At 36.4% G+C, this 15,378-nt stretch overlaps 3 protein-coding genes across 3 annotated transcripts in view; all 3 read right to left on the minus strand.

Annotated features, from left to right (window-relative positions):
* LOC139774244 (peroxisomal leader peptide-processing protease-like) overlaps positions 1-791 on the minus strand; it is a 61,883-nt gene extending 61,092 nt beyond the window's left edge. Inside the window, exon 1 of the mRNA XM_071709350.1 lies at positions 267-791. The gene's annotated coding sequence lies outside the window, so the exon portion shown is untranslated. The remainder of the gene's footprint in view (positions 1-266) is intronic.
* Positions 792-1,189: 398 nt separating this feature from the next.
* Positions 1,190-7,822, minus strand: LOC139774245 (F-box/WD repeat-containing protein 9-like). Its single transcript, XM_071709351.1, has 6 exons — positions 7,541-7,822; positions 6,792-6,951; positions 3,964-4,109; positions 3,656-3,888; positions 1,990-2,594; positions 1,190-1,718 (listed from the first exon to the last, which is right to left on the minus strand). The coding sequence occupies exons 1-5, from the start codon at positions 7,619-7,621 to the stop codon at positions 2,264-2,266; spliced, it is 951 nt and encodes a 316-aa protein (XP_071565452.1). The 5' UTR covers positions 7,622-7,822; the 3' UTR covers positions 1,190-1,718; positions 1,990-2,263.
* Positions 7,823-11,098: 3,276 nt separating this feature from the next.
* Positions 11,099-15,324, minus strand: LOC139774250 (F-box/WD repeat-containing protein 9-like). Its single transcript, XM_071709365.1, has 7 exons — positions 14,885-15,324; positions 14,354-14,513; positions 13,503-13,660; positions 13,186-13,427; positions 11,825-12,095; positions 11,482-11,766; positions 11,099-11,212 (listed from the first exon to the last, which is right to left on the minus strand). The coding sequence occupies exons 1-7, from the start codon at positions 14,963-14,965 to the stop codon at positions 11,120-11,122; spliced, it is 1,290 nt and encodes a 429-aa protein (XP_071565466.1). The 5' UTR covers positions 14,966-15,324; the 3' UTR covers positions 11,099-11,119.
* Positions 15,325-15,378: the final 54 nt, after the last annotated feature.

Genomic DNA, 15,378 nt, shown 5'->3' on the forward strand with positions numbered 1-15,378 from the left:
ATCTCACTTTTCATTTGTCGTATATTTGAGTATATTTAATTATATTAATTAAATATGTAATTTAATTTATATACATATGTAACATTTCTTAATTTAATTTAAAAAAAGTTATATGAAATATATTCAATTAATATATTATATAATTACATATTAAATATATAATAATATATGTACTTTTTATAATGTTTAAGATTTTCACAACTGTAAAATCTCAGGCTTATCCTAGATATGAATTCTGATCTATTCTTTCAAAATGTTCGACTTACCACTATTCCGCCAATGCCGCGAGTTCAATCAGGAGTTTCAACGATCAGCTTCGTTGGACCACGAAAAAACCGCTCTCTTACCCGGCACTTCGTCTTCTTAATTTATTTCGTTATCTATTGCTTCTCAAGAAGATTCGAAATCCTGTCGCGTTCCTCAATCCTCGAACGCGCTTGCCGCGAGAGATTCCCGTGTTTACCGACACGAACTTGACACCGTCCGACGTCCGACCGTCGCGAACGCGAGCACTAACCTCTTCGCACGCGGTTGCGAACTCGGCTCGCTCTCTCGGATGAGCACACGAAGCGAGACGAACGCACGAATGATACGACGTGATATGCGCGCGGCCGCGACAACGTTGCCTCGCGCATATGTGCGACGTGCAAGTTTGGGGCACCTGCTTCTCCGTTCGCGCAAAACAAATGTCAACGCGGCCAACGCGCCTCGTCGCGAGGCGAGGTACGAAAAAACTAATCGCCAACCGTGAAATCGCTTGAATTACGTCACGTGACGTAATGCGTCACGTGACGTCATGGAGAGTTTAAACTCCGTCCCGCGTTCACGGGATCTAAGACGATTCTAGGCAATCTTGAAAAAAGATAGGTCGAAAAAGGATAGGGAAAGTTATATATTACTCGAATAAACTTATACTATCGTTTATAAATGTTATAAACAGACGTCCGGTATACGAAAAATCTCTAGACGGCGCCGCTTTTCGAGTCTGCAAGCGCACACCCAGACAGCAACATGTCCAAAATCGGGACATCAGACGTTTTTAGACGTCTTTTTTAGACGTGTGTGTCTTATGTTCCACTTTTGGATAAGTATGCTGTATGGGCAGTCTCATGCGGAGGAAATGAATAATATTAATTGTAAAATATAATGCACCTTGCCAGAAAAATTTGCAAAATGACAAACAATGATATGATATACGATATGCGATAATGCAATTTATAAAATATATTTAAATGGTTATGGCACTTAACTATAGTATAAAAATGTGTTTTCTCTTATTTTTCTCAACATAAAATATTCCATCATAAATAGCGATAATTCTTTCCTAAGATACTATAAGCTTGAGTTTATAATTATATAGCTATGATTATATATATCGCTCAGCGCTCAGCTTATAAACGCAAGCGATGTTAGTAAACCTTTTACTCGAAGGAATTTCGAACAAAACGATACGTACTTCTAATTTTGCGGATGGTATACGTATATATTACATTGTACATTAAAAGAGACGCGTTCGAATAGTACCTTACAATTAGTAAAAACTAAGAACGTACATTACATATCGAAGAAATATAGTAGTACAGCTGTAGACTAGCTATAGATCACGCGGTATATAAATTTGTCGTTTATTGTTGTTTCGTTGAACACGTCAATTTCGGGCACCATACCTCGACACCTGAGTAGCCGGATACTGCGAGAATGCCATTCAAATAGTCCATCTGCAACATAAAACACACGAACAATTACAATTACAATATTCAACAAAATTCACGATATTGCAAGATAAGACTTGTATAAGAATGTTGTCAATTTTAAGGATTTTACTTACATTCGGAAGACAATGATAAAATCTGATTTCAAAGTTTAAATGTAAATAAAAATTTAATTATCAAACTGTATTTTTTATTTTACACGTTGATGTTTAACGAATTTTTTCTTCAAAGTCAATGATACGATATTTTCAGCAAATCTTATACGTGCGATACTCACGTCTAAGATATATCCGATCTCTGAACGTAAAGTAGCGATGGGCTCTGGCGGATCCGTAAGGCTCGAAATTCTGACAGTGCCGTCCATGGAACTTGTTATCAGGCATCCGTGCGTCAGATGCACTCTCGTTATACTTTCCGTATGCTTGGTGGAATAAGATTTCACTAGTTTGAAATCGTCCTTTGGATTTAGCACGTGCAACTTCGAGGAGTATTTGTTCCATGTTCCAACGAAAACCAAATCCCGTTGCATATTTATACACGTGGGGCGCGCTTCACCTGGAAACTAAAAAGTACACCTTTGACATCGTGTCTCGTTTCTCGATGTTAAAAATTGACGTTACTGTGATAGACTTCATGGTCCGTCCGGCTCTCTGATCCCAAACGGATACCGTCTTGTCCTCGTTGGCGGACAGGATGTATTCCGTGTTCATGGCCAGGCTATTCACGAATGTAATGTGAGGTCGATAATGTCTGATCGGGTTATTTCTCGATCTTGAGTCGAACACGTGTATAGTCCCGCATGTTGAGCCGGTCGCAAAGAGATTACTCTCCGGACACGATGATATACGCCATAACCACGAAAGTAAATAGCCGCACCTCCGTCTGTGAAAATAAACCTGCACTTTTTGAATTTTATATTTTCATCTATTGTGCTACATATTGTTCTAAATTTATGTCATTTTGTGGCGAAAGCCTCATCTCCCCGTAGCCCCGTACTTGTTAAATTTTGAGTATTTTTTAACTCCGCCGTATTAGACTACAATTGGACTAATTTTTTCCCGAATACGATAGCAATACTTTATACAGTATTAACAAATTTTTTTTTATAGCACCGCACTAGTTTCCGATTAGTTGGATGCACGATGAAAAATACAGGCAACAGAAACAGGGAATAACACAAGCAATATATTTTTAACCTATCTGAAGCCGCGTATTAATGCTACACCAGCTTTATTCCTGATTTCTGATTTCTAATCGCTAATATCTGTTCCTTGTTCCTTATATTTTTTATTGTGCGAGGGCTTTTAGGAACTTAGGTTTTAGGAATAGAAAAATTAAAAATCGCATACCATCCGAACCATGGTAGATAATCACGTTTTGTAAATTGTGTTGAGTTGTGCTAAACAAAACAACCGAGCGACAATCGAAACAAGTACGGAAAACTCAACGGTGTTGAAAAAATTCAGCAAAAGGGGTGGAGGAAAAAAAAACTCAATCGAGAAATAGTACAAGGCTAACAAAATTTTGTTTTTCAAAATTTCTTTGAATATGGTTCAAAATATTGTTTTCGTATTTGCAACAAAAATTAGCACAATTTTATAGTTCAAAACTTGAATACTTGAATACGGTACGGTTAAAAGAAAACTCATAATTCAACAAGTATGGAGTTACCTTCACAGAGGTCACGCTCCTGGAATATTCGACATTGATGGAAAAAAATGCGAGTGAAATAGTAATATGCAGTGAATTAGATTTGACGAATAAACTTTAGAATCGCGTTTTCGAATTATCTGTTTCAACAAGCGAGAGACACGGAATGCACTATATGCATTCGAATAATTTGGTGGGAAACGATTTTATTTCTCCCACAAACAGGAAACATCTTCCTCGCTCAATCTTCTTATTGCGAAGCGGCCGAAAGGAACAGTTCTGCTATTACGTACAAATTGTAAGTTCCCTGATGGACAAGATCGGTGTTAGTCAGCCCCCACGAGTTGACCGTATTATCGCCACCGCAACTGTAGATCGTGTTGTCTATTGCCGTCAGATCATAGATACGTTGCCAATGACGTGGCACAGCGGAAGAACATCTTGTGTAAAGCGAATTCTCGCGTGAGGGAAGTTGCTTGTAAATTAAGAGTTTATTTAATGTATAAACTATATGAGAGATTCCATTCTGAAAACGGGAATCATTATCATTATATCGTTTTCCACAAGGAGAGAGATCCACCTGACATAATATGCTACCTACTATGTGCATCAATAACACAGCATTTACACGTTCAGATGTTTCCTTGATCAACAAACTCTTCTTTCTAGACTCTTGCTGTTTCCACAGTGCTGTTTCTTGTTTGATTGCAACGTATGACAACATCCAACACAGTTTGTCGAGTCTCGCTGTAATTGACACGTGACTTCTTACATTAAAAAATATGAAAACTTATTCATACCATACTGATTGTAAATACAAAAAAATTCATATACATATCACTTGAATTAAGTACAAATAAACTACAAACACATTCTGGATCGAATGTCTACACAGAGAAAAAAAAACTTTTAATAAAGTCTAAATCCATTTATTTAAAATTATTTTTTTTATTAAAGTAAATATTTATGCTATTTAAATAAAAATAAGTGGGCAAGTAAAAACTTGCACATTGCTTCCTCATAATCTTTAAGTGTAAAAATTATAAATTTTAACATTATTTCCTCACAATTTTCAAGTAAGCAAATTATAAATTTGCACGTTGCTTAATCAACATTTTATTTCGCTCATAAAGCTTTCTCTTATGAGGAAGCCTATTTTTTATGTTTATTAGTAGATATTTATTAATTTGGCTTCCTCATAGAGGAAGCTTTATGAGCGAAGTAAAATGTTGATTAAGTAACGCGCAAATTTATAATTTGTTTACTTGAAAATTGTGAGGAAGTAATGTTCAAATTTATAATTTGTACACTTAAAAATTATAAGGAAGCAATGTGCAAGTTTCTACTTGCACACTTTTTTATTGTGATAAGCTTTATTGCGACTAATATTTGTTATACTATTACAAAAATCAATTAAATAATTAATGTTTTTATTAAAATAATCCCTACTAATTGCGAATATTTCTTAATTTTTCCACTTCGTTTCATTTCTTTATTTATACATTAGTTTTTTATTTCTACTTTAAAATAATTTTTTAAATATATAAAAAGTGATTTTATTACTAAAATTATGAAATAATAAATTAGTGGCACAAATAAAGTTTTAGAATCGACACAATGTTAAATCGATGTTGACTTGAGTAGTTCAGGCTACATGGTCTATATATGGACTTGAGAATATAAGACTGAAGAATATAACAGATTTAGAATTGAATAAATTGCGACTGGTTTGGCGCAATTTTTCTAATTTTATTATATTTTTAAGTCTTTTCTATCCGTATTTCATATATAATTCTTTAAGATTTGATTGATTAGTTCTTGAGGCATCCTGTCTTTTTATTATGAACATTTAAATGAATTTATTCGATCGAAATCTGTAAACAAAACACTGTTGCTAAGGTGAAGACAAGCGTCTTGAACATTCAAAGGAGAATGAATGTGTTAAGAATTTATGAAACTTGACAAGTATTAGATGAAGTTGTACTTATTCTTTAATTAAATAAAGATTAAATACTATTCTTTTTAAATTTAACATATCTTTGAGATGCTGTGATGTAATTGTGTCCGAAATTATTTTTCTAATACCAAAATTAGTGACTGCTATAACTTTGGTATTATAAGTACGGATCATGCCCCGATCATGGCTTAATTGTCTGGTTCGTCCCCCGATCTTGACTCAAATCATGCCCCGATCTTGGCTTAATTATCCTGGATCATGCCCAAATCTTGGCTTAACTGTCTGGATTATGCTCCGATCTTGGCTTAATTGTCTGATTCGTCCCTCGATCTTGTATTGGCTTAATTGTCCGGATCATGCCCCGATCTTGGCATAATTGTCTAGATCATGCCCCGATTTTGGCTTAATTGTCTGAATCATGCCCCGATCTTGACTTAATTGTTTGAATCATACCGATCTTAGATCATGATCCGATCTAGACAATTAAGCCAAGAATATAATAAAACTATAAATAGCCCGATATTTCAAACTTTGCCACACATATTTCTAAAAAAATTATGGACCTTTAATCGCATACAAAAATGGATCTAATCAACCAAGTCTTAAAGAATTATATATGAAATAGGGGTAGAAAAAACTGAAGAATATAATAGAATTAGAAATAGATCGACATCTCAAATCTTGAGAAAGCTACAGCATAAAACACACTTTTCTAAAAAATGAAAATTCCCTTAAAATCCATATCGGTCGACAGATTTTAATAAAGTTAGAGAAGAACATACTTTCTATGGTACTCTATTTGTGTGGAAAATTTCAACCCGGTATCTAAAAAATTGTAGAAGTAGATGCGTATACAAAAAATCCGCACACACACACACACACACACACACACACTTCCGGACATTTTCTACTAATATGATTTCTCGACATTTTGGAACATTCTAAACCTATTTCCATCAAAACCTCGAAAAAATTTTTTTTCACCATCACAATCACAAAGCTTCCTCTATGAGGAAGCAATATTTAATTCTAAATAAAAATGTATAATTCTAAATAAATATGTGTATTATATTACGTAAATAAGCTGTTAAGAATCACATAATAAATATTTTTTTGAATAACAATATTTCTTTCTCAGTGTGTTCAAGTTCTTACTTTATGCACATCCGATTGTTGCAATAAACAGAGCTGAATAAGCTTTCTCGATGCGACTTTTTATAAATAAAAAAAGATAGAGATTAAGAAATATATAATGTTTTGTAAAACACGCTTATTTTTTTTAAGACGAAAAGAAATAAAATACTGCGAAATATGTCTGCGAAATCTAACGCGATGTAAGCAACTAATGTGCAATTTGTAAATGCTTGCGGAAGCTCGAACAGCGTTGGCGTAAAATGGCATACAGAGTGTTTTATTTATTCACAAAAATAATTGGTCGTGCAAGGCGTAAAGTGCTATTAATTTGAACTAACCGGGACGTAAGAGCCAGCTAGCATCCGGCCACATGTAATTAATTCGCGCTTTCCACAGTAAGTTTGCATCTTTTAAAATCAGGTAGAACCGTGTGCACACTAAGCTCAAACCGTGTACCAGCGTCGACCCATCTAGAAAGGAACAAATATGCAGGAATATCTGAAATACAGCAGAATACAAAAATTAAACGCAAAACCAAACAAACGCTCCGGAAAAGATGGAGACAGAACGAAAGAGAGAGTCGACCGTCGCTGGTTCAACACCCTTTCCCTCTTTCGACAAGCGACTCTTACTACGGAACTTTTCGGAATAGATTCCGATCGAAATTGTTTAGTTCTTTTTTAAAATTTCTATTGTGCTTTTTTCTAGAAAAAAAAAAATATTTCTGATTGGAATCCATTCTTAAAAGTTCCATAATGCGTGCCTAATGGATGCAATAATAGCGACGATTAAGAAAAGGAATTTCGTGCACGTGTACACAGGCACGCGTTACACGGGTGTAGGGGAGAGTGGGGTAACTGGGAACACGGGGTAAACGCGAACGATTACTATTGTTGTAAATTAGAATAGTGATATTCGCCTACTTCTCGCACCCAGCGATAGTCCGATATACGCTCAGTGTGTACGAGTACGAGAAGTCGGAAAATATCACTACTCTAATATACTACAATAGTATCGTTCGCGTTTACCCCGTGTTCCTAGTTACCCCACTCTCCCCTAAACGTTTTTCATTTTTCCTTATACAAACCTCCACCGGGAGACGCTGCAGTGGTGACAGTTGTGCATTTTCCTCGCCGTCGTAGGCGCAGCTTGCATTTTCGTTATTCATTTTATCTCGCGGCAAATCTGAATAGTTTTATTCGATCTTCTCGAGACTGACTAGGTGGTTCAACGAAGGCGACTGAGGATGATGTGATTGGTGTAAATACGGAAAAATCGCCATATATCCGGTGCATTATGCACCCACGTGCATCGCACATAAGCGACGCCACCTATACAAGGTGTCGCGAAAGAAGTGTGCGTATCTCGATCGATCTGTATTCGACTCTTTCATAATGAGTAAAGTAATTAAAAATTTGCATGTTTATTTAATGAACTTAAGTAACGGTGTCTATCGAGTTGCGACGTAAAGAATTCCAATAGGAACGTAATGCGAAACATCACGCGTCATTCTGGAGACTTTGAATTCCATCCCACGGGATCTGCGACGATTCGGAAGAGGTGTTTTTACCAGCAATCGAAAAAGGAATAAGGGGTGTTACCTGTTACTCGAATACACGACTTGTACTTTCATTTATAAATGTTACAAACAATCGTCTGGTACTCGAAGAATTTCTACACGGCGTCGCTTCTCGAGTCTGCAGGCGCACACAGAGACAGCACCATGTCCAAAATCGGGACATAAGACGTTTTTTAGACGTCTTATGTTCCACTTTTGGACAACTATGCTGTATGGGTAGTTTTATGAGGAGGAAATGAATAATATTGACGTAGAACTACGTCTTTCTCCGCGGTATGGGGGGGGGGGGATCGTTGTATCCACGGATGCAACGATGTAACGAAAATATGTCACACTTTGAACGTTTTGATCTTCGCAACTAATAATCGTAGAGTAATCATTGACATCTCATTTTAAAGCTTAAGAAGTCCCATTTATGATAAATCCAGCCCGAACTCTCTATTTCTTTCCGTTTAGATATAGTAGCGTTAGAAAGTTTAGCTAAATTTCTTGTAGATGCAACAAAAACATGTCACACACTTTGAACGTTTAGATCTTCGAAACTATTAATCGTAGACTAATAAATGACATCTCATTTTAAAGCTTAAGGAGTCCCTTTTATGAAAAATCCCGACCGAACTCTCTATTTGTTACCGTTTCGTTATAGTAGCGTTTGAAAGTTTAGCTAAATTCCTTTTAGTAAACGCTGCATTGAATTTTGCGATAGAACAGTACGTATAACTTAATTTTTTTAATTAAGAAAAGCAAAATAGAAATCAGCGATAAGAATACTGAAGAGGATCTACAAAATAATAAGCATGGTTTATAAGATAAAAAAATCTTTAATTTTGCGCACACATGTATTCACGCACTCACATCCCTATATATACGCACAACACACACACAGACAAACACACACACACACACACACACACACACACACACACACACACACACACACGCACGCACGCACGCACGTTCGCACGCACACACGCACACACGCACGCACACACGCACACGCACGCTCACGTGCTTGCGCACGCTCACGCTCACGCACACGCACATGCATACGTACACGCACACGTACACGCACACGCAGACTAACACGCACACGCATACGCACACCCACACAAACACGCACACGCACACAAACGCGCACACGCGCACATCAAGAATCTGAGATTCTTCTGTGAGTTTGAACAACGAGTATCCTGCGAGAATTAAATAAGTTTCCTTATTCGAGCATAATACACGTTTTTCGAAAATTACTGAGAGTATACTACGCTTTCTGCCATTGATCTTCTTCGAGCATCTTGCGATTCATGTTTGATTTCTCTAAGCATCGAATACTTTATATAGATTGGCGAAATTTGCAACAAATTGGGGAGGACTGGAATATCGCAATGAGTTCCTATATCTTTAGTTCCCCTTTGAAATGTAAGTAAAATTAATATAGACGAAAAATATAACAATATTTGAAGTTTCGAAAAATATCGTTTTTCAGATATTGATTGATATGTTAACTGTGAGGCTATAACGAGAAAAGAACAAATGATCATACAATTCTTGCAAAAAAAAAACATCATAAAGTGTACAGCGAGTTTGGACAAAGATTAACATGCGAGCATTCTGTAAGCTTTATTATTCGAGTGGCGTGGGCATTCTAATTTAAATTATATGAGTATCTTATGCTTTCTGACATAAAAGTAAATATAGAAAAACATTTATTGTTTTATTTCTTTAAAATAAATTTATGTTTGAAAAAATCAAACAGGCACAGTTACAACTGTGCCGCAAACACGTAGAACTACGTCTACTGCACAGTATGGGCACGGCAACAACTGTGCCGCAAGCAATACGTAGAACTACGTCAACTGTCACTGATGATGAACTCGGCGCTACAGCCCGGTGTGGGCCTTTGCCTTCCTTGATCACGTCAATCATCATCAGTGACAGTTGACGTAGTTCTATGTGTTGCTTGCGGCACAGTTGTTGCTGTGCCCATACTGTGCAGTAGACGTAGTTCTACGTGTTTGTTTATTGTAAGATATAATGCACCTTGTCAGAAAAATTTGCAAAATGACAAACAATGATGATATACGATGTGCGATAATGCAATGTATAATATATATTTAAATGCTTATGGCACTTAACTATAGTATAAAAATATGTTTTCTCTTATTTTTCTCACCATAAAATATCCCATCATAAATAGCGATAATTCTTTCCTAAGATACTATAAGCTTCAGTTTATAATTATAGCTATGATTATCGCTCAGGTTATAAACGCAAGCGATGTTAGTAAATCTTTTACTCGAAGGAATTTCGAACAAAACGATACGTACTTCTAATTTTGTGGAATGGTATACATATATATTACATTGTACATTAAAGAGACGCGTCCGAATAGTACCTTACAATTAGTAAAAACTAAGAACGTAGGGGAGACCGGGGCTAAACCGCCAGTTTTTTTTCGGTGCCGATTTTTAACAACAAAATAAATAATTTTAGTTAAATGTGGTATACCACTGTAAAGAGTGAACCTTTAGCTACAAAATTTATATAGGAAATTTTTATCTATGTTGCTTTGTTTAACCGGTATAGAGCAAAAACGACAACGGTGGAAAAATTGAAATCTAAAAAATGCCGGGGTTGAACCGCCACCCCCCCGGGATAAATCAGTTTCAGGTTTGATCGCCCATGAAATATTAGATATCTACACTGGATTCGTGTTCAGCATGCATTACTCTTTATAATCAGCATGCATTTATAATCACGTACCTCGAGATTTGGAGAGCAAATATTATTGCAGATATTACAAAATTTCCACGCGCAGAAAATTTCACTTTTCACCACGAAAACACGTTTGCCTCCGTAAAAATCATAACACGGCAGGTAACCTGCCGAAACTCCGTTGGTCACATGGGTACCATAAGCAGCGTTTACAATGTTAATAGCGAGTTCGCACAATATACAGGTTCCGAGATATTTGATCTGGCGGTTCAACCCCGTTGGCGGTTTAGCCCCGGTCTCCCCTACATTACATATCGAAGAAATACAGTAGTACAGCTGTAGAATAGCTATAGATCACGTATATAAATTTGTCGTTTATTGTTGTTTCGTTGAACATGTCAATTTCGGGCACCATACCTCGATACCTGTGTAGCCGCATACTGCGAGAGTGTCATTCAGATAGTCCATCTGCAACATAAAACACACGAACAATTACAATTACAATATTCAACAAAATTCACGATATTGCAAGATAAGACTTGTAAGAATGTTGTCAATTTTAAGGATTTTACTCACATTCGGAAGACAACGATAAAATCTGATTTCAAAGTTTAAATGTAAGTAAAAATTTAATTATCAAACTGTATTTTTTATTTTACACGTTGATATTTAACGAATTTTTTCTTCAAAGTCAATGATACGATATTTTCAGCAAATCTTATACGTGCGATACTTACGTTGTAGATACATCCGATCTCTGAACGTAAAGTAGCGATGGGCTCTGGCGGATCCGTAAGGCTCGAAATTCTGACAGTGCCGTCCATGGAACTTGTTATCAGGCATCCGTGCGTCAGATGCACTCTCGTTATACTTTCCGTATGCTTGGTGGAATAAGATTTCACTAGTTTGAAATCGTCCTTTGGATTTAGCACGTGCAACTTCGAGGAGTATTTGTTCCATGTTCCAACGAAAACCAAATCCCGTTGCATATTTATACAAGTGGGGCGCGCTTCACCTGGAAACTAAAAAGTACACCTTTGACATCGTGTCTCGTTTCTCGATGTTAAAAATTGACGTTACTGTGATAGACTTCATGGTCCGTCCGGCTCTCTGATCCCAAACGGACATCGTGTGGTCGTCCACGGACCGGCTGGCGAACAGGATGTATTCCGTGTTCATGGCCAGGATATTCACTAATTTAGTGTGAGGTCGATAATGCATGATCGGGTTATTTCTCGATCTTGAGTCGAACACGTATATAGTCCCGCAGGATGAGCCGGTCGCAAAGAGATTCCTCTCCGGGCACGATGACATACACCATAACAACGAATGTAAATTGTCGCTCCTCCGTCTGTGAAAATAAACCTGCATTTTTTGAATTTTATATTTTCATCTATTGTGCTACATATTGTTCTAAATTTATGTCATTTTGTGGCGAAAGCCTCATCTCGATAGCTTAGCGCATATTTTAGAAAAGAACAAAGAACGAAATATTTGTTAGCCCCGTACTTGTTAAATTTTGAGTATTTTTTAACTCCGCCGTATTAGACTTGGACTTTTGCCCGAATACGATAGCAATACTTTATACTGTATTAAAATTTTTTTTTATAGCATCGCACTAGTTTCCGATTAGTTGGATGCAAGATGAAAAATACAGGCAACAGAAACATGGAATAACACAAGCAATATATTTTTAACCTATCGGAAGCCGTGTATTAATGCTACACCAGCTTTATTCCTGATTTCTTATTTCTAATCGCTAATATCTGTTCCTTGCTCCTTATATTTTTCATTGTGCGGAAGCCTTTAGGAACTTAGGTTTTATAGAAATAGAAAAATTAAAAATCCCATACCATTCGAACCATGGTAGATAATCACGTTTATTTTGTAATTTTGTAAATTGTGTTGAGTTGTGCTAAACGAAATAACCGAGCGACAATCGAAACATGTACGGAATAATCAACGGTGTTGAAAAAATTCAGCAAAAAGGGGTGGAGGAAAAAAAAGCTCAATCGAGAAATAGTACGGGGCTAATAAAATTTTGTTTTTTACAACTTCTTTGAATACGGTTTAAAATATTGTTTTCGTATTTGCAGCAAAAATTAGCACAATTTTTTAGTTCAAGACTTGAATACTTGAATACGGTACGGTTAAAAGAAAACTCATAATTCAACAAGTACGGAGTTACCTTAACACAGATCACGCTCCTGTAATAAAAATGCGAGTGAAATAGTAATATGCAGTGAATTATATTTGACGAATAAACTTTAGAATCGCGTTTTCGAATTATCTGTTTCAACAAGCGAGAGACACGGAATGCACTATATGCATTCGAATAATTTGGTGGGAAATGATTATTTCTCCCACAAACAGGAAACATCTTCCTCGCTCAATCTTCTTATCGCGAAGCGGCCGAAAGGAACAGTTCTGCTATTACGTACAAATCGTAAATTCTCTGATGGATAAAACCAGTGTTAGTGAGCCCCCACGACTTGACGGTATCAAAACTGCAACTGTAGATCGTGTTGTCTATCGCCGTCAGATCCCTGATACATGAACCTGAGTCATGTGCGAATTTAATGCTGGCGGAATTCTCCATTTCGTGAGATAATTTCTCGCGTGAGGGAAGTTGCTTGTAAAGTAAGTGTTGAGAATTTGTATAAACTAAATGAGAGATTCCATTCTGAAAACGGGAATCATTGTCATTACATCGTTTTCCACAAGGGGAGAGGTCCATCTGACATAATATGCTACCTACTACGTGCATCAGTAACACAGCATCATCTGCAAATCTATCAGGTGATTTCTCGATGAACAGATAATTTCTCTTCTTTGTAGACTCTTGCTGTTTCCACAGTGCTGTTTGTTGTTTGATTGCAACGTATGACAACATCAAACTCAGTTTGTCGGGTCTCGCTGTAATTGACACGTGACTTCTTACATAAAAAAATATGAAAACTTATTCATACCATAATACTAATTGTGAATACAAAAAAAATTCATGTACATAGAACTTGAATTAAGTACAAATAAACTACAAGCACATTCTGGATCGAATGTCTACACAGAGAGAAAACATTTTTTAAATAAAGTCTAAATACATTTACTTAAAATTATTATTTTTTATTGAAGTAAATATTCATGCTATTTAAATAAAAATATTTAAATCTAAATAAAAATGTATAATTCTAAATAAATATGTGTATTATATTACGTAGGTAAATAAGCTGTTAAGAACCACATAATGAATATTTTTTTGAATAACAATATTTTTTTCTCAGTGTGTTCAAGTTCTTACTTTATGCACATCCGATTGTTGCAATAAACAGAGCTCAACAAGCTTTCTCGATGCGACTTTTTATAAATAAAAAAAGATAGAGATTAAGAAATATATAATGTTCTGTAAAACACTTTATTTTTTAAGACAAAAAGAAATAAAATACTGCGAAATACGTCTACGAAATCTAACACAATGTAAGCAACTAATGTGCAATTTGCAAATGCTTGCGGAAGCTCGAACAGCGCTGGCGTAAAATGGCATACAGAATGTTTTATTTATTCACAAAAATAATTGATCATGCAAGGAAGGTGCTATTAATTTGAACTAACCGGGACGTAAGAGCCAGCTAGCATCCGGCCACATGTGATTAATTCGCGCTTTCCACAGTGAGTTTGCATCTTTTAAAATCAGGTAGAACCGTGTGCACACTAAGCTCAAACCGTGTATCAGCGTCGACCCATCTAGAAAGGAACAAATATGCAGGAATATCTGAAATACAGCAGAATAAAAAAATTAAACGCATAACCAAACAAACGCTCCGAAAGAGATGAAGACAGAATGAAGGAGAGAGTCGACCGTCGCTGGTTCACACCCTTTACTGCTTCGACAAGCGACTCTTACTACGGAACTTTTCGAAATAGATTCCGATCGAAATTGTTTAGTTCTTTTTTTTTAGATTTCTATTGCGTTTTTTTTCTAGCAAAAAACAGAATAATTCTGATTGGAATTCATTCTTAAAAGTTCCATAATGCGTGACTAACGGATGCAATAATAGCGACGATTAAAAAAAGGAATTTCGTGCACGTGTACGCAGGCATGCGTTACGTGTGTCAACGTTTTTTATTTTTTCTTATACAAACCTCCATCGGGAGACGCTGCAGTGGTGACAGTTGTGCATTTTCCTCGCCGTCGTAGGCGCAGCTTGCATTTTCGTTATTCATTTTATCTCGCGGCAAATCTGAATGGTTTTATTAATTCGATCTTCTCGAGACTGACTAGGTGGTTCAACAAAGGCGACTGAGGATGATGTGATAGGTGTAAACACGGAAGAATCGCCGTATATTATCCGGTGCATTATGCACCCACGTGCATCGCACATAAGCGACGCCACCTATACAAGGTGTCGCAAAAGAAGTGTGCGTATCTCGATCGATCTGTATTCGACTCTTTCATAATGAGTAAAGTGATCAAAAATTTGCATGTTTATTTAATGAACTTAAGTAACGGTGTCTATCGAGTTGCGACGTAAAGAATTCCAATAGGAACGTAATGCGAAACGTCACGCGTCACACACACACACACACACACACACACACATCGAAAAAGGGATAAGGGGTGTTACCTGTTACTCGAA

The sequence above is a fragment of the Temnothorax nylanderi genome, unplaced genomic scaffold (assembly GCF_030848795.1).
Source record: "Temnothorax nylanderi isolate EJ_2023f unplaced genomic scaffold, tnyl_v1.0 TNYL_tig0076_pilon, whole genome shotgun sequence".
NCBI classification, from domain to species: Eukaryota; Metazoa; Arthropoda; class Insecta; order Hymenoptera; family Formicidae; genus Temnothorax; species Temnothorax nylanderi.